This window comes from Palaemon carinicauda, chromosome 39 (assembly GCF_036898095.1).
Source record: "Palaemon carinicauda isolate YSFRI2023 chromosome 39, ASM3689809v2, whole genome shotgun sequence".
NCBI lineage: Eukaryota > Metazoa > Arthropoda > Malacostraca > Decapoda > Palaemonidae > Palaemon > Palaemon carinicauda.
The window spans coordinates 987,427-1,007,173 of NC_090763.1; the positions used below are offsets into that span (position 1 = coordinate 987,427).

At 36.6% G+C, this 19,747-nt stretch overlaps 1 protein-coding gene across 3 annotated transcripts in view; it reads left to right on the forward strand.

The window, feature by feature from the left end:
• The window catches only part of LOC137630958 (rab GTPase-binding effector protein 1-like), a 114,816-nt gene that overhangs the window by 40,051 nt on the left and 55,018 nt on the right, over positions 1-19,747 (forward strand). For 2 of the 3 annotated variants that reach the window (XM_068362485.1, XM_068362487.1), the window contains 3 exons: positions 11,930-12,060; positions 12,236-12,439; positions 19,661-19,687. In XM_068362485.1, coding sequence (XP_068218586.1) covers positions 11,930-12,060; positions 12,236-12,439; positions 19,661-19,687 — 362 coding nt within the window. The remainder of the gene's footprint in view (positions 1-11,929; positions 12,061-12,235; positions 12,440-19,660; positions 19,688-19,747) is intronic. The other variant, XM_068362486.1, reaches the window with a different exon arrangement.

Sequence of the window (19,747 nt, forward strand, 5' to 3'; positions counted from 1 at the left end):
GTTGGAAAAGCAGAATGCTATAAGCCCAGGGGCTCCAACGGGAAAATACCCCAGTGCAGAAAGGAAACAAGAAAAATAAAATATTTTAAGAGCAGTAATAACATTAGAATAAACTTCTATATAAACTATAAAAAACTTTAACAAAACAAGAGGAAGAGAAAGAAGACAGATTAGTGTACTCTCAAGCAAGAGAACTTTAACCCAAGGCAGTGGAAGACCATGGTACAGAGGCTATGGCACTACCCAAGACTAGAGAACAATGGTTTGATTTTGGGGTGTCCTTCTCCTAGAAGAGCTGCTTACCATAGCTAAAGAGTCTCTTCTACCCTTAGCAAGAAGAAAGTGGACAGTGCAATAGTTAACCCCTTGGGTGAAGAAGAATTGTTTGGTGTTGTCAGTTGTATGAGGCCAGAGGAGAATATGTAAAGAATAGGCCAGACTATTCAGTGTGTGTGTAGGCAAAGGGGAAGTGAACTTTAACCAGAGAGAAGGATCCAATGTAGTGATGTCTGGCCAGTCAATGTACCCCATAACTCTTTAGCGGTAGTATCTCAACGGGTGGTTGGTGCCCTATAAAAAGAGACTTATGTTGGCCTGTTCAACATAAAAACATTCTCTGCAATTTTGAACTTTTCAAGTTTCATTGATTCAACTACCTGATAAGAAAGATCATTCCACAACTTTGTCAAAGCTGGAATAAAATTTATAGAATAATTTAGAATTGAGCTTTATGATGGAGAACACATGACTTAAGATTGTTTGCATACCTAGTAATACGAGCGGGATGGTGCTGTCCGGGAATATCTGAATGCAAATGATGGTCAGAATTATGAAAAATCTCATACAACATCCAGAACGAACTAACTGAACAAAGTGCCAGAGATTAATATGTAGATCATGAATAAGGAATATAATAGACCATAAGGTTGTGTCCAACAAATTAAGATGAGATTCAGCAGCTGAAGACCAGACAGAAGAACAATACTTGAAGCAAGGCAGAATTAAAGAATTCAAATACTTTTTCAGAATAGACTGGTCACCAAAATTCTTAAGAGACTCTCAGTAAGCCAATTTTTGTCCAGTGGCAAAAAGACAGACAAGGTGTATCTCAAAAATAAATTTGCTAACAAGAAGCACACCGAAAGTTGTAAAAGATTTATACAGAGTTAACGATACATTATCAGTGCAGATATCTGGATGTTGAGGAGCCACTGTTCGTGACCTACTTAAAATCATACTTTGAGTTATGTTAGGGTTCAACTTCATGCCCCATAATTAGCACCATGCACTAACTTTATCGAGATCTATATTTCATGTGTACTGTATATAGTATGAAAAGTAACTTAAAAACACTACCCTGATGAACACCATCAACAACTCTTTGCAATCAATTGCTTGAAAATTCAATGATGTTAAGAAAAGACCCACCCTCTCCCAACTGTTTGAGTTTGAAAACAAGGGCCTCATATTTAACACTATCAAAGGCAGCACTAAAACCAAGGCCAATCATACAAACTGCCTGACCACAATCAAGGAATTATTTTACAGCATTGTAGACTGTAAGAAGGACATCACATGCTCCAAGGCCTTTACAAAATCCAAATTGCAAACTAGGGAACAGATGGATTACCTTCAGCAAATCTATTTAGACATTTTGCCAAAAGACTTTAAAAAGATTTAGATGATATGGGAGCTATGGAAATTGGGTGGTAATCAGTTGGACTGGAGCTACCACAAACATACTACATTCACATAGTGGAGTAAGTAACATTACCAATTCTCCAACAAGTATTAGAAATCCTATTCTACCGTATACCTATTCATCTTTTTTTCCTTTTTTTTTGGAAGTATTTATAGTTTATACTGTATATGAAAGATACATTTTAATGTTGTTACTGTTCTTAAAATATTTTATTTTAATTGTTTATCACCTCATGTAATTTGTTTATTTCCTTTCCTCACTGAGCTATTTTCTATGTTGGAGCCCATAGGCTTATAGCATTGTGCTTTTCCTACTAGTATTGTAGCTTAGCGAACAACAACAACAACAACAACAACAACAACAACAACAACAACAACAACAACAAATAATAATTATAATAATAATAATAAACTTTTTGCAGTCTGAAAAAAATGGATTATTGTTGAGCGAGTCTTTTTATTCAGCAATGTTTAGAAGTAAAATATCTATACTAAAAAAAAGCTATGATGCCCATGTCCTCATAAACAATCTTAAACTACTTCCAAGGCAATCCACTTTTATTTTTAGAAGTAAATAGAGATTAAGGTTATAGCTTCAACTTTAACATTTTCAAAGATGAGTGAAACATGAAAGGAATTTTTTTGTGGACTACAACTTTTTTTGAACCCTGAATATGCATTTCCGACAGGATTCACAGCTCATGGCATAGTTAGAAATACATTCGTTACCCTATAGAGGGAAATAGAAATAGCCGGAAAGACTGTTTGGAGGAAGAATGAGAAGGATAAGAGAAAAATCTTTTGCTGACTCCATGAGAAGTTGGGAAAGAAATATTCAAGGCAAAGTGAAGTGAAATAGAACAGTCTGTTTGTGGATAGAAATTTCACAGCCTCTGCCTTTGAGTTTGGCTGGCAAATCATTATGGCGGATCCTGTTGAGGGCCTCAGAAGCCCAAAGAGCAGTGGTATAAGAATTTTATAAATTCCAGATTACTGAGGACTTGTGTTATGGTACCCTTCAATCTTATCTTGTGGGCTGCCTAGAAATAGTTTAAGTTTGTGACTTACATTGTAGGGTTCTACAGATTTAACATGAAATGTTACACAAATTTTAGTTGTTGTTCAAAGAAAAGCATTTATCTTGGATGGTAGATAAAAATCACACAGTAAATTGTTATAGTGTATTGCTTATAGAATAAAAAAAGATGCAAGATAGACTGTATCTTACACATAAGATAGTTGGTTACTCTCAGATTAATTGAGATACAGTGCATTGTTTTGGAAGTAGAATATGACAAATCACTATGTATGGCTTTTATAGACTAAGAGAAAGCTTTTGATTCTGTTAAAACCTCATCAGGAATGAAAGTCCATCAAAGACAAAGAATAGTTGAATTTTATGTTACAACAATTGAAGATATCTATACAGGAAGTATGTACAGCAATCCTATAACTACATAAAGATAGTGAAAAAATTCCAATTGAGAAAGGAATTATACAGGAAGACCATGTCTCCTAAATTATTCACAACATGCCTAGAAAAAGTTTTTGAGGATTGGGAAAAGGTAGGAATTACCATGAATGGGGAATACCTTAAAAACTTCAAGATTTGTAGATGACATACAGTAGTTGTGTTTAGTGAATCATGGGAGGAATTACAAAAGATAATAGAAGACACAACAAATGAGAGTGATAGATGAATCTCTAGAGATTGTTAATGAATATACAGTATCTACTTAAGACAGACAGTAAGTGTTTCCTCGGAACACATGACTGAAATTAAAAGCACGTAAGCATGGGATGGAGAGCATTTGGTAAACAAAATGAGATTATGGAAAGCTGAATGCCACTTTCTCTAAAAAGAAAAGTTTTTAATCAGATGGTCCCACCATTATCGTCTTATGCATCAGAAACTTGGAACCTTACTAAAGCCTTAGAACATAAGCTAGTTACAACACAAAGAGCTTTGGGAAGAATAATGATGGGAATAACACTAAGAGACAAAAAGAGCAACATGGATATGGAAGCAAACTAAAGTAGAAGATATTCTTACATGTACGAAAAAGAAATGGACATGGGCAGGATATAGAATGAGAATGACTGATAATAGATGGACATTAAGAATAACAGAGTGGGTCCCTAGAGGTTGCCAAAAATCAGGGGAAGGAAGAGAAGAGGGTGGATTGATATATTAAGAAAGTTTGCGGGCGTGGATTGCCATAGTAAGACCTTGAACAGATGCAAGTGGAAGAATATGTCTTAGGCCTTTGTTCTGCAGTAGACTAGCAACTGCTGCTAATGATTATATATATATATATATATATATATATATATATATATATATATATATATATATATATATATATATATATATATATAAAATGTGTGTATATAGTAGTAGTAGTAGTAGTAGTAGTAGTAGTAGGTTGGCCAAGGCACAAGCCACCTGTCGAGATACTACCGTGTGAGAGTTATTGGGTATTTTGACTTGCCAGATAGTATTGCATTGTACTCTTTCCTTATACACCTAACAACAATTAAACACCGAAAAAAAGTCTTCTTTGCTTAAGGGGTTAACTACTGCAGTACAATTGTTCAGTGGTTACTTGGAAAGGATAGAAGAGAGACTACCATAGTAAGCAGCTCTTTTAGGAGGATACTAAAATCAAACCTTTGTTCTCCAGTCTTGGGCTAGTGCCGTGTACCATGGCCGTCCACTTTTTTAGGTCAGAGTTTTCTTGGACGAGTCTACTCTCAGGCACGTTATTTAATCATTTTCTTTGTTTCCTTTCCTCACTGGGCTATTTTCGCTGGTGGAAACCTAGGGCTTATGTCATCTTGCTTTTCCAACTATGGTTTAGCTTTACTACTACTACTACTACTACTACTACTACTACTACTACTACTACTACTACTACTACTAATAATAATAATAATAATAATAATAGTATTCAAAAGATACTCAAGTAAACTTAGACCTGTTCAATTACGGTAAATAAATTTAAGGCGTTAATAGTAATAATAGTAGTAAAATTGTTCTTGTTTTCGCAGAAGAATTGTTCTGTGGCAATGGAGATAACAAAACTATTATCTCATAGTTTTCCATCAAGGCGGATTTGCAGCCTGGCGTATAGTATAGCGTTCAAGAACACAACAGGATTTACTTGATTATTTGTGTATTGGTGTGTAGGTTTTTTGTTTATATATTCCCTTGTGTATGCGTGTTTGTTTGCCTGACCTTGAGTCTACTAGTGTTAACAAAGCATATAAAGCTGTAAATGGATATTAACGAAATGCGGGCTAGGGCGGGGCGGAGTGCTTAGGATAAATGGTCTATAAATTTATACAAAGTTGGATTTTATGATTTTTTTTATTAATTTGTTTAGTTATTTGAGATTTTTCGCTCAATTTATTTTGGTTTTCATTCAGATTTATTTTATTTATTTGTGTTTTTACGTTGTGTGTGATATGCTGCTCTAGTAAGTTCTTATGATGATATTAAATTAATTATTATGAGGAGAGACAGTTGAGATTACAATTGAAACCGTTTTATTTAAAGAAAGGTATTATCAGGAATAAGGATTTATTTTGAATCGATTCTATTCAATTTAGTTCAGAAGTTTTTACGAATGGTCCCCCGGTCCTCAGCGACGAGATAGAATGCCCAAATTCATCACAAGTATTGATTTTTTTCTTCTCAATAGGTGTGGTCTCTTCAGTGGGTTAATGCCGTCAGTGCACCTCATGTCGTGCACTGTAGGCTTTATTGAAGCGACTTTGTATGGTCCCACATTTTACCCTCTCTCTCTCTCTCTCTCTCTCTCTCTCTCTCTCTCCTCTCTCTCTCTCCCCTGTCTAATTTCTTTGAATAATTTAATTCGTAGTACAATTATTGTAGGTGATTGGTCTCCTGGCCCCTGTGGCTGAGCCGTATTGTCATACATCTAGCTATTACAAAAACAGTTAAATTTCTGTTTTTTTTTCTTTCAGAAATTGACAAAGCGAATTTATACAAAAACAAATCCTTACGTTCAATATGAAACATTTCTCTCTCTCTCTCTCTCTCTCTCTCTCTCTCTCTCTCTCATGCAGCGTCGAATGTTTATGAAGGTGTTTGCAGGGAACTAAGAAGCAATCGATGGTTTGGTGTCGATCGCTATCCGCTACTCGACTCTGAACCGTGACTTTTAAAGTTTACATTTAGCAGTCGAAAGGAGTGGGCGACGGGATTTCATATAATAATAATAATAATAATAATAATAATAATAATAATAATAATAGTATTAATTAACAATAACAGTGGTAGAAGCGAGGCCTATTGCAGACAAATATGTATATGATACTTTGTGTTCCTGGAAGACCTTGACAGTGGTGTGTGTGTGTGTGTGTGTGTTATTCTCTCTCTCTCTCTCTCTCTCTCTCTCTCTCTCTCTCTCTCAAGTTTCGACACTTTATGAGGTAATCGAATATTTCATAACGACATGGACTATGACTTGAGTTTTGAATGAGTTAATATTTTTAAAAATCTACGCGAAATTGTTTTTATTCACATCAGTGTATTTTATTACTACGATTGAAACAGCTGTTTTGTGTCATGTGGGTGTTGGCAATACTGCCGTCGATACCGTATGCAGGCGGAGTTGGCAATATTGATTGGTGTAAATGTGTTTGAACTAGACAGTGACTAGTGACACAGGAGTTGATGTAAAATAAACCAGTGCTGTGGAGAGGCCTGCTAGACGCTCGTGATACGTGTCAGCATGATATTAGGCCGCTGACGGTGTAAGGGAATGACAATACATACACATCGGTCATGTAGTATTACAGACAATGCTTCGAAGAACATACCGTTCTTTGGCCACTTTCGGAGAAAATCGATTCTCGTAATCGGGAGGAACTTTTCGTGAAATGGATAGATTTTGATGGTGCGGTAATCCACCTTGATAAACAGTACATTTAAAATATATTGTAATTATATTTCGAGTATGGAATGTGAATTAAATTGTGTGTGTGAGAACTTTTACTAAACCGATCGAAACTAGATAACCACTATAGATCGAAATTGTGTTAAGATTACGTAGTTGCAGAGCAATTAATGGAAATAAGTGCACAAAGACGAACATATTTCGGGTGACGTAGTGGTTAAAATGATAATTGTGTTGGCTATTATTGCACAGGTTTACCTGCAGTTCCGCAGTGCAGTTTTATGTAGGATTAATACGTAACAAGTAAACTGTTGACAACATATTTTTGAGGTGAAAGTAACTATAATTGAATAATTGGAAGTGTTTGATAAGTTGTTATATTGAAGAATAAGTAGCTCCAAAATTTGTGGAACGAACCGAACTGAATTTTATCATGCAGTAGTTACCGATTGGTAAGTTACGTTGACCCCTATTACACCGCAAACGCTTTTACCGAACAATTTGGACTAGATTGTACTATATGTTTTTTCGCTGTTCAGTGTCGTGTGTTGGCAACTGGTCTCTATGGAAATTGTTTATAGGTTTTGCATTTCTACTGTTGGGCTCTTTACCCGGAAGTATCGTAAATAACGGGGTTAATTTGCATGGAATTGCTAAGGTTGGCAAGCTTTGGTACTGCCACTCGAGCGCAACATGTGTTTCCTGTCTACATCTATCCATCAGCTGCACCTCTCTCTCTCTCTCTCTCTCTCTCTCTCTCTCTCTCTCTCTCCACTTGCAAGGACATCTGTACATTGTCGATGATTTTTTAACGCATTTATTCGAAGAAGTGCTGTCACACGTTAATTCAGTTTGTAGCACACATTACCCCCCCCCCCTCTCTCTCTCTCTCTCTCTCTCTCTCTCTCTCTCTCTCTCTCTCTCTCTAAACGAAATGTTACAGCCTTTTAATTGCAAACAAAAAAACAATCTCTCTCTCTCTCTCTCTCTCTCTCTCTCTCTCTCTCTCTCAACGAAATGTTACGGCCTTTTAATTGCAAAAAAAACAATCTCTCTCTCTCTCTCTCTCTCTCTCTCTCTCTCTCTCCACTTGCAAGGACACCTGCACGTTGTCAGTGATTTTTGCAGGCATGTATTAAAAAAATTGCTGTAACTCGTGCGTCTGTTAATTAATTCAGTTTGTAGCACACGTACACCCACATTGTCGATGATTTTTGAACGCATTTATTCGAAAAATTGCCGGCACACTTGAATTCAGTTTGTCGCACTCATTTACACACATTCTCTCTCTCTCTCTCTCTCTCTCTCTCTCTCTCTCTCTCTCCACTTGCAAGGACACCTGCACGTTGTCAGTGATTTTTGCAGGCATGTATTAAAAAAAATTGCTGTCACACGTGCGTCTGTTAATTAATTCAGTTTGTATCACACGTACTCTCTCTCTCTCTCTCTCTCTCTCTCTCTCTCTCTCTCTCTCTCTCTTAGTTAAACTGAAACGAAGAGATGTATGCTCATTTCCTAGATGAATAACAGTTTATGTCCATGAGACACATTGATTGTTTGCTTTTTCATAACTGGCGTCACAGCAAAGAAGGTCATGGTCTAGATCCTTGGGTGATTGGGTCCATTCCCCTACATTTGTGGTATGGGGGATATCATACGTCCTTATCCCCCTCCCCTGTATAGGCCTAATCCAGTCAGAAATTATCTCTCATTTCCACTGCAATTATAATAATTGAGAGTAATCATATATTTAAATTTATTCTACAGTAATTGACCAGCCACCAATGACTAGAAATAAAAATAGTTACCTTACTATGTATTGGGTTTTAAGGGCTGCTTTTCTGGTCCTATACTGCAGGGGAACCCTACTCTACAGGACCTTTCTTAAGTCGTATCATTGTATGCATTCCAAGGCATTCAACATTTCACACTGCATATTGCACGTTGATTGTCAAATCCACACGATTGAAGCACTTAGAAAACCAAGAAAGTCTTCATTTTCTTCTTGAATGCCTTAATATTTTCAATCTTTCTGATGTCTAGTGGGAGCTTATTGTATAGTCTTAGAGTATATATTGTTACAGTATTGCATGAATGTGTAAATATTTGCTTGGGTTGTATCGAATTTTATGAGGGGAGAAGGTCTATAGATTATGATTTATTTTTGGAAAATGTAGGAATTAACATTAATGGAATTCTTTAAATTTGCAGACGACATAGTTTTATTTAGTGAATCATGGGAGGAATTGCAAAATATGATATAAGATTTGAATGGAGAAAGCAGAAATGTATTATTAAAGATATGAGTAAAACTAAGAAAATATTCAATGAAAATGCAGAGATGCAACATTAAGAGTTATGGATTAACCTCTCGAGATTGTTAATGAATATATGTACTTAGGGCATACAGTAAGTGTTTCCCCAGGATACGAGACCTAAATTACAAGAAGGATAAACATGGGATGGAGAGCTTTTGGTAAACAAAATAAGATTATGAAATGTTAAATGCCACTTTCTCTAAAAAGAAAAGTATTTAATGAGATGGTTCTACCAGTATTAACTTATGCATCAGAAAATTGGAGCCTTACTGAAGCCTTGGAACATGAGCCAATTACAACTCAAGGAGCTATGGAAAGAATATTGATTGGATTAACACTAAAAAACAGAAAACGAGCAACATGAATATGAGCGCAAACTAAAGTAGATGATATTCTATCAACCTGTAAGGAAAAGAGATGGACATGGGTAGGACGTATGATAAGAATAACAGATAATAGATAGATATCAATAATAACTGAATGGATCCTAGTGATTATAAAAGAAACATGGGAAGGAAGAGAAGGCAATGAATTGCTGAACTAAGAAAATTTGCAGATATAGACTGGGATAGAAAGACTATAAACAGAGAGCAGTGGAAGGTCATGTCTGAGGCTTTTGCCCTGCAGTGGACTAGTAATGGCTGATGATGGCTTAAATTGTGTATATGCATCTGCAGAGAAATAGATGCTATGATATGGTATCCTAAGCTGAATTAACTATTATGCTACTTAGCATCATTTAATGGAAAGTACATCACCATTTCAGAAGGGTTGAAATATAAGGAATAGAATAATTCCTCATCGTAATCATTGCATTTTATTAGGCTCTACGTTTATGTAGGAATTTTGAAAGCTGCTAGCTTTACTATGAACCAGGTGAGGCATGCAAACATGTTGTTTGAAACAACAAAGGAGCAAGTACACTCGCTTGGCATTGATGAAATTGTGATTCCCAAGAAACACAAATCTTCCAGACTATCAGATAATGGAGAAGCCTATCATGCTGATACAGCAAAAGATCATTACAGAAGTCAGTATTTTGAGTATGTGGGCAGTATCCCTGAACAACTTGGCTGAAGACTTGTCTAGGAAAACTTAGATTTGAAGCGATACATGGCATTGCAAAGTATGATCATAACTGGTGAAGTCAATGAATCCGTTTCAAATATGTATGCCAAACAGAATACAGATGATTTGAAATTTCCATTCCCTTGTTCAAAGGCACAACTTGGCCAACCTCTTACAGTACAGCAAAAGGGGTATTCTGTTGTACAGATGAAATTTGCAGAAACATGTTCTCAGACTCGGAAGTATTTTTTATCATTGAAGATTCTCTGCTTTCCGTTGCCTCAAAAGATGGCTGAGATCTACACTGACACGGAAGCGTTTGAACCCCAGTTCTGTATGTTATATCCATAAATATGAGATAGCTAGTGTGGATGTCTTAAAATGGGCCAAAGAATTCGTAGGGAAATAAGAGCAAAGGTGTTCTGTTTTTAGTAGCATAGTATTTAACTGTACAGTATACGGTATGTGGTTAGACTAAAAAGGACTAGATAGTGATCTTTAATTTAGTCATTTGTAAGTTACACTAGTATTTATTTTGTGTATATAGTACAGTAGGCTACTGTACTTGTTAATTGAAGTTTTAGTTGAAATATTTTTTGTTTGACTTTTAGTTACACAGTAATCCCTCGGCTATCACGGCTGTTTGTTCCAAGCTAAACTACTGTATTCTGGTCACTGGAATTTGCTGCCTTTTCCTCATTTAATACATTTTCTCTCCCAGTGAAGGTAATGCCAATCCCCATTTCATCCAACTACCCACTTACTACAGGGGTTTATTAGTTTTGAGGTATTACGTCAGAGCATAGATGGGCTGAAGCCTAAATAAAATATGCACCCATAAAGGTTGGTGGAAGAAGTATGTCCTGATTAGTTTTTGATTCAAAAGTGAGGACTATGGTATTGGAGTTTCTTATTATCTAGTTCAATTTGGCAATTTTTGGTCACTATATTATTGGGTAAAGTATGATGCACTATTTGGTACAAGCTGCTTAAGCATAGAGACTGTAAGCTTTCTTTAATGTGCTTGACTTGCATATTTTTTTTTTTTAGTATTGATGGCTATTGACATACTAGGTCGGCCAGGGCACCAGCCACCCATTGAGATACTACTGCTAGAGAGTTATGGGGTCTTTTGACTGGCCAAACAGTACTACATTGGATCCATCTCTCTGGTTAAGGTTCATTTTCATTTTGCCGACACATACACCGAATAGTCTGGCTTATTTTTTACATATTCTCCCCTGTCCTTATACACCTGACAACACTGAGATTACCAAACAATTCTTCTTCACCCAAAGGGTTAACTACTGTACAGTACTCTAATTGTTCAGTGGCCACTTTCCTCTTGGTAAGGGGAGAAGAGACTCTTTAGCTATGGTAAGCAGCTCTTCTAGGAGAAGGACACTCCAAAATCAAACCATTGTTCTCTAGTCTTGGGTAGTGTCATAGCCTCTCTACCATGGTCTTCTACTGTCTTGTGGGTTAGAGTTCTCTTGCTTGAGGGTACACTCGGGCACACTATTTTATCTTATTTCTCTTCCTCTTGTTTTGTTAAAGTTTTGATAGTTTATATAGGAAATATTAATTTTAATGTTGTTACTGTTCTTAAAATATTTTATTTTCCCTTCTTTCCTTTCCTCACTGGGTTATTTTCCCTGTTGGAGTCTCTGGGCTTATATCGTCCTGCTTTTCCAACTAGGATTTGTAGGGTTGTAGCTTAGCAAGTTATAATAATAATAATAATAATAATAATGATAATACAGTAATAATAATAATAATAATAATAATAGTAATAAATGCATAACTTTTACTTCATACCTACTCATTTCTTGGCTGATGTCTCCTTAGTTTAATTTTATCCTTATGACTACATTCGTTTTTGGTTCTTGGTGACAAACTTATGTTTTTATTCCACAGAGGAAGTTGCGAATGCTGTTGGACAAACGGGAGGTCGCTATGAAGTTGAAATCAAGAGATTGAAGAAGTTAACCGATAGATTAGAGGCTGAGAAGCAGCATTATCGTCGTCTCTACGAGCGTCAGTTAGAGGTTAATCTCTTGTTTTCATTTATCTTTATTTTCTTTTAACTTGATGGCTCATATTGTTGTTGGGTAATTACAATTTACAGAATTATATTTACAATGTTATGCTATCTAGACAGGTTAACATTTGATTCTTACTAATTTTTACCAAGATTTCTAACCAAAGTCTTTTTGTTGATAGGATTCTGATAACCGTACAAAGGGTGATAGCTTGTTGAGTCCTGGAGTCCTTTCAGCTGTAACTAAATCCCTAGCCAAGCGAGTGCCAAGTCTCAGTCCGTCTGCTCTTAGCACTCCAGAAAAGACCAGTGGTAACACTTCATCCACACCCGTTGCTGCTGGGTCTACTATTGATGCAGAAAATTTGGAAGACAGCATGAAAAGGGTTAGTATTGTTCGTAGGTTTGCAAGGAACTGGGAAATTATGAAAAGATGAGTTTAACTTTAGTTCGTGTCAAACAAGAAGTGTTTAATTGCTATATGCTGGGATGTAGAAATTATTCAAGCATGGTTCTGTATTATCCTGGTCATGGAATGAGAGTGGTCTGTTGAAATGAATCTTATAAAGCATCAGAAAATCTTTTTAAAAAGAAAAAAGTCTAGATACTTGTCAAACAGAAATTCAGTTTCAATTGCAAAAGGTAAAACTAGTACAGTATTTCCCAAATTTCCAGCGATATGTTTGGTGTAGAAGTTTTTACAAAAACCCAAAGTACTGATAAGCAATGTTAGATCAGATCATAAATCTACCTGAAGATTAGTGTTTTCAAGTAAATTTCAAACTATTTCTACCACATACTGTTCTATAAGTTTTCGGTTACTTCCATGTTGAACAGACCAATAGAAATTTTGATCACTTCCTCGTTGAACAGACCAATAGAGGTTTAGAATGCATATTAGGAGGCTGGATGAGCCTCTGTGTTTGGAGAATATCCTAAGAATATGAGAAAAAGAATGCCCTCAACCATTCAAGAGCAACATCCTTTGAACTCATTATATATGTTGTATACTCATTCTCTGATAAAATCTACATGATTTGTTCATTTTACAGTACATAGGCTATACAGTCATTTATTTGTACACAAGTATAAAGCCTCCTCATGGAAATTGGCTTTTAGAAATTTTAACGTAGTGTCGGTAGTTACTGGCGAGTGGATAGGAATTCTCGCCTCTTGTCAGTACACTGAGTAGCCACTTTGACTTCAGACACTAAGCAGTACAGACATACTCTCGGAACCAACAAAGTAAATCTGCTTGACTGACCATGGAGAATCCATATGTAAGCATGTGGTCCTGCCCAGGTATACCGGGCCATATTTGTGACAGGATCATGAGCAAGACCCAGGTGGTTCTTCATTTTTTGTGCCCTTTTTGCAGGGGGTGTGACCATATGCATTCATCCCATGTGATACATGTAGGAAGTGGTCGCCTTTGCAGTGGTCAGAGTACAGCAGGGGGAGGAAAAAGTCAAAGCGTTTTTCTTCGCTTTTGGAATCTTCCTCAAAATTGATAACAGATGCTGGCTCACTCTCCTTGCCCTCTGGTACTTAAGCTTCTGCTTCTTGAGCTTTTACTTCTCTGTCTTCCTCAGACAGGAACAGAGGAAGGATGACGACTCCGACCTGCCCTCGGGGCATACTGCAGGTAAGGCAGGGCTTATCTCCTTCCCCTTGGTAATTGCTGAATATGATGCTTGAAAGGATCTGGTCCTAAGTACCTTATGGCCTTCCTTAGGACTGGAGGGCATTCTATCAACAAGGAAACTGCTGCAAGAACTAGCTATTGCTAGGATTCTCAAGTCTTTTGGTGCTGTTTATTCTTTATCTGCCGCCTTGCCAATAGAAATGTCTGACTTTATTTCCTTCCAGGATCAGCCTATTGAAAATGTAGTTGATCACCTCACCTCACCTTCTGTAGTCTTGTTGCTTTTGACAAGGAAATCCTCGACTAAGACTTCTGAGAAGGGGAGGCAGTGACTTCACCCCTCACTCTTCTCCCAGCCCAATACCTTTGAACTCATTTTCTGTTACTGGGTCTTCTGTGGTGACTTATCTTCTAAAGGCAAAGAAAAAAGGTCTTTCTTGTGCCCAGCCTCCTTCTGTTTCACCTTCACATAAGTATGACAGGGATGTGACTTTCTGCTAGAGTCAATCTCCTCTGCTGTAGATTGAGACGATGAGAATTCAAGGAGTTCCTATCACAGAGGACAAAAGAACCCTTGTGATTGCTACTCTTAAGAGAAACTATGCTAAATCTTTATGCTCACATGCAGATGTATATTGTATGTTTTTCTCCACACATACTAGTACCTTCACAAGCACAATATTTAGAGGAGAGCCTTATGTGTGCATGCTCATCTTGTCAGCCCTATTCATCTTCACACTCAAGTTTACCCTTATGTATAAGTTCTCTTCCACGTGTATGCTCTCTGTCACGCTTATAATCACCCCTATTAGTACTTGGGAGTTTACTATCACCTGCTATTATTTATGACCATAGAGCTTCTCATCATAAGTTCCTGGTCTCCATCTGCTATATCTCCACGAGCAAGGTCAACTGCGGCAAGGTACTCATATGAGAAATCCCACGATGGGGAACATGTGTTCTGCCTTAGCACGGGCAGAACCAAGAAAGAGTTGTTGCAATAGGGTCAATCTTAAACTTCTTGAGACTTTCTAAAGAATATGCTTCTATCTTTGAGAGGGTTGGGATATCCACACGATGAAGAGCTCACAAAGTTTGGTATTATTTCCACTTAGATTCCAAAGAATCTGCAGTCTGATTGGTGTTGGAGTTTGGATATGTAAAACAACTTCAGGCTTCTGAAAGGAGTATACTCACAAGTCCTACAACACTTATTCGCAGCCTTGTGGTGGTAGTTTTGTATGTAGCCAATCCAGCTCCATTATGATACAGGAAGTATCTTGTCTATGGTAAAGTGTTCTATGTAAGGTTGGAAAAAGGATGGAATGATTGGCTCTCTTCTACTTCTTTCCTTTGCCTCCCCTTATTTGGGGATAAAGCTTTTGTATTGATAATGCTAGAATCTGCCATTGATATTAGAAAGTTACCTTTTTAGATGCCATTTTATTAGACCTAGTCTCTAGGAAGTAGTTCTCCCCCATCCTTTGGCCATCTTGCACCAGTATTTCATTCCAAACTGCATCTCCCTTTTTTGGGAGAAGACTCTTTCATCGACAATTACGGGGCAGACACTATCAGCCTACTCATCCATACATTAGGCTGATAAAAGGTTGCTGGAGTCATCTCCCACGCTCTTGTATAGGACCCGAGACACTTGTGTTTCCAGGGAAAAAAACGGACCCACCAGTTTTGTTCTAAAAGGATTTCCTACCCACCAATAAGTGAGTCTACCTATTTTAAAGATAAAAGGTTTGTATACACATAGGAACCAATAACAAATTTTAAAAGTACAGTAATCCATCAGCTATTGCATGTGTTACGTTCCAACCCCCTCCTGCCATCTGCTATAGGTGTAAAACTGAAGTAGCAACAGTATTTTACTGCATATTCTTTTCATCAATTTTATAATTAAAATTATTTTTTTTTATTATTTTCGAAGATTTAAGCTTTTATAGCTGCCTTATAAACCCTTTCTACGTGCTTTAACACTTTTAAAAACTAAAACTTGGGTATAGTGTAGACATATCCTTATGGATTGATGAAAAAATTAAAATCTTGGCTCCCATCACTGAAGATACGTCCTTAAACTTGATTGTTGATTAACAGTGCAGTACTGAATAATGTAGATGAGGTAAATGTATTGAACCACAAAGAAGAACATTACTGTTTTTTTTAAAGTACCACTTTGGCAGGCGATTCATCAGATGGTACATTAACTCGGTTGTTGTCCAGTGAAGTAACTTTTATTTCCGCTGTTGGAACATCCGTGTTTTCTTCGATTTTTTGCGGGTGAGGAACAGTGGAAGTTTCTGACTGCCTTTTTTATGTTTCAAGAAGTTTTTATAAATGTTCATGCCTCCGTCGATTGTATACCTGGGCTGTAAAGCACAAGTCGTCTTAATATCCCAGTCTTCTGTTTTTGCTAGAGTTAAGGGGCATTCTAGTGATAATGACAAGTTCCTCTTCTTTTTTTTCTTCTTTTTTTCTTTTTTAACCCCTGGATCTTCATGTTATTCCTCATCTCTGTCAGATCTTCATCCATTACCAGATCTGAGTGGCCCTCAATCAGGTCATTTATGTTGTTGCCGGTCATAACAATGAGGCCATTTCCTCCCAGCAGGTTTGCTTGCCTCTATACCTTATCTACTGTTGAGTGTTGTCTACTTCTGATCACAATTTCTTTTAGCAGTCATTGACAACATTGTGGTGTACCCATGCCCATATGTCTCTAATGAGAAACCTTTCATCCGAGTCCTTAGCCTCAATCAGGTGTTGCAGAGATTTTGGGTATAGAGCACCTTAAATTCATCACTAACACCTTAGTCCATGAGCTGGGGCAGCTATGTGATGTTTTATTGGAAGAATTCAGTTTCTACGCCCTCATAAAAGCTGATTGCGTGGCCTCTAGCGTTGTTCACTAAGAGAAGCACTTTAAAATCAAGACATTTTTCAGTAAGATAAAAGCTTGATTTCAAGAATGAAGCACTGGTAAAACTAGTCTGATGTCAGTGCTTTCATTATCCATACCTTTTGGTTGTGCATCCTATGCTCTGATAGCAAGATCTTAATTTTTTTTCAATGCAGCATTTCCACATTTTACACTAAGTGAGGTGATTATCGAAGGCCTTAAATCCAGGGCTTTGGCGTCCTCCTTCATAATGAAAGTCTGCGAAGGCCTATGTTTCCAAAAGAAGTCACTCTCACTCATATTGAAAGCTTGTTCACTCGAATAGCCCCTTTCTCGATGACGGTCTGGAATGTCTCATTCATGTACCTTTCAACAGCCAGTTTGTCAACAAAGCAGCGTGTTCATGCTGGGACACACAGTGAACTTCCTTTCAAATGTATCAAAACAGTCCTTGCTGGCATCAAATTAGGTTAGTTTGGTTGAAGATCCCATGGATGGTCCTGATTCTGCATCATTATTGACATCCCCACACTTGTTGTACAGCTGCCTGGCCTTTTTGCTTATGGTGTTGATATTCAGTACAATCTACTGAATATCATTTTATACTATGGCTTGAAGGAATTCACAGTTTTACACAAAAATATAAAAAAAAACAATACAAAATGAACAAAGATGTGAAACAATGTAGCTCATTATGCTTAAAAGTGAACTGAACAGCGTTGTGTACTGAATGTTGCAATTAGTTGGAGTGGTCTTGTAGTCGATGCCGCAATCAATGCCTAGGACACTAAGTAGCGTGCTTTGGTTGATTGTGTTTCCTCTATCTCCAGTGGTGTGTTATACTGTATATGAAATCATCTGGGCTAACTAGGCCACGTTTTCCAAGTTCTGTTTTCTATAGTTGTGTGATTCTGTGTATTTCTCTGCAGTACCCTATGTATTTTATTTAAGTATATTTTATTCAGTGTGTTATATAATTTAATACTTTACTGTAGTTTTATATATTAATTCACTCCATTGAGTTTAAGGTTCGAAAATGCTTATTTTTACTACATAAAGATTTACAGGTGCTTATAATAAATCAAACAATCCTAAATGTATTGAGGACGCGATAGGTAAACCACGATATGACGAAGGATTACTGTAATTTGTATTTTTCCCTAACCATACAAACCTGATTCCTTTAAAGTTGAACTTAACGTCTCAACCATCCTCTCATTCCCGAGCCTAAGGTCAGAAGTGACGAATCTTTGACAGGCAGGCAGGCGGGGTTTCTCGCCTGCCCTCACCGGCTGTTGTTAACCACCTTTTTAATGATTTCAATGGCCATTCCATCTATGCTAAAGAATTTTTTTTTTTTTTATACTAAAAATATTTTTGTCTGAATACTGAAATATGTTTTAGAATTTTGATTAGAAAAACCTATGTCTTTCCATCAATGCATAAGCAATTACTGTAATGGAGGCTAATTAATTGTGCCGTGTGCAATCAAAATTTGAATAATTCTTAATTACATCTTTTGTATAGATTTTAGAGTACTTGATCTGTATTTAAAGTAAATTTAGTGAAGCAAGAGATATTCACTAATTAATCATTACTTAACCAAAACAAAGTGTGTTTGAAGAAATAAGTTTTATGAAACCTTTTATGTTGTTGTCGAAAGTTTAATTCTTAATAGGGTTAGGCCTATGCAGCCTTAGATCTTTACAGGACACATTTTAAAATCTATTACAATCTTGATTAAACTACTGAAAGCAGATGAATATTTCAAGCAAGGCCTGGTAATCGATAAGAATGGTTATTGATGATGACTTAGGTTTGATAGGTTTGATAAAAAAAAAAAAAACACTGGACAAATGAGAATGAAAACCTAATAAAAACATTTATGAGGATGATAATGTATTGTTAATCAGTTTGACCTAACCTAAGGACTTTTCCAGAGGATTGTTAAAAAATGAAAGTATAATCTGTAATGTCTCTAGAACTACTATGTACATTGCACTATGCAAGAGACACTGTAAGATGATGTTGCACCTACAGTGTACTACTGCTAGAAATACTGTAAATGTTGCTTCTCTTATGGGGAACACAATGTAAATAATGCTTGATACACAGTAAATGTTGCTTTATCTGCACCGTGTAGACTGAGAATAGTGATAGGTATGGAAATAACGACTTTGGTCTATGAAAATGCTCAAATATTAAAACAGAGAACATATGAGATTTCAGGTGGTTGTCACTAGTTATTCTAGCACTTTTCTTGGAACTGATTTTTTATATGCCACTCATTTGATTGTTTTTCCTTATCGCATTCTTTCAGCCACACGTTACAGATAACCATTGCTTATATAATACCCAAGTGATTTGCTTTTCCTTGAACTCAGTGTGTCTTTGTCCAATGTTATGATTAGATAATGAAGAGTTCTCTTGATAGTCTGGCTGAATTTTTCTTAATGTAATGATCAGGATATGTTAATTTGGAGCCTTGTTGTGGATTTGTATTGCCAGAACTTGTAAACAGAAAATGCTTTGAAGCAGCATTTGAAGTACATTGTGCTCAATCATAGTATCTTGCCTCCTTAAAGTGAGTCATCCCCTCAACTGAAACTCATCAAGCTTTTATAACGGGATATAATTGTGTGTATAAGGAACATTTAAGAGGTTCAAAATAAGAATATTAGCAGAGCAAGTACCTTATGGGCATTCACTGTTTATATCTATTCAAATGTCTAACTGGGTTATTGTCAACCTATAGTACAGTAATTGAATTGCTAATATTTTTATGGGATGCATTCCATTATGGTACTTTTCAGAGGGGTTGAATAAAGTTAAAGTTTTGAAGGTAGCCTCATTGTCTCAAAATTTTCAGATAAAGCTAATAAAAGATGCTAGACTGCATGTCAAAACTGAAGGCCACCTCAGGGTCACTTTTAAATTAAATTGACTTGCTGTGCATCCTAGTTGAGATCCTCCTCCCTTTTTTTTTTTGTAATCCTAAACATTGCCCCCTCCTTTCTCATGTACTGACCATTCTTCATTGATGAGAAACTTCAGAAAGACTTCTACCAAGCTATGAAAAGGGTGGGTGATGTTCTTTTTCTTTTTTTTTTTCCTTGTAGTTTCTTTTCAGTTTTAGGTTTT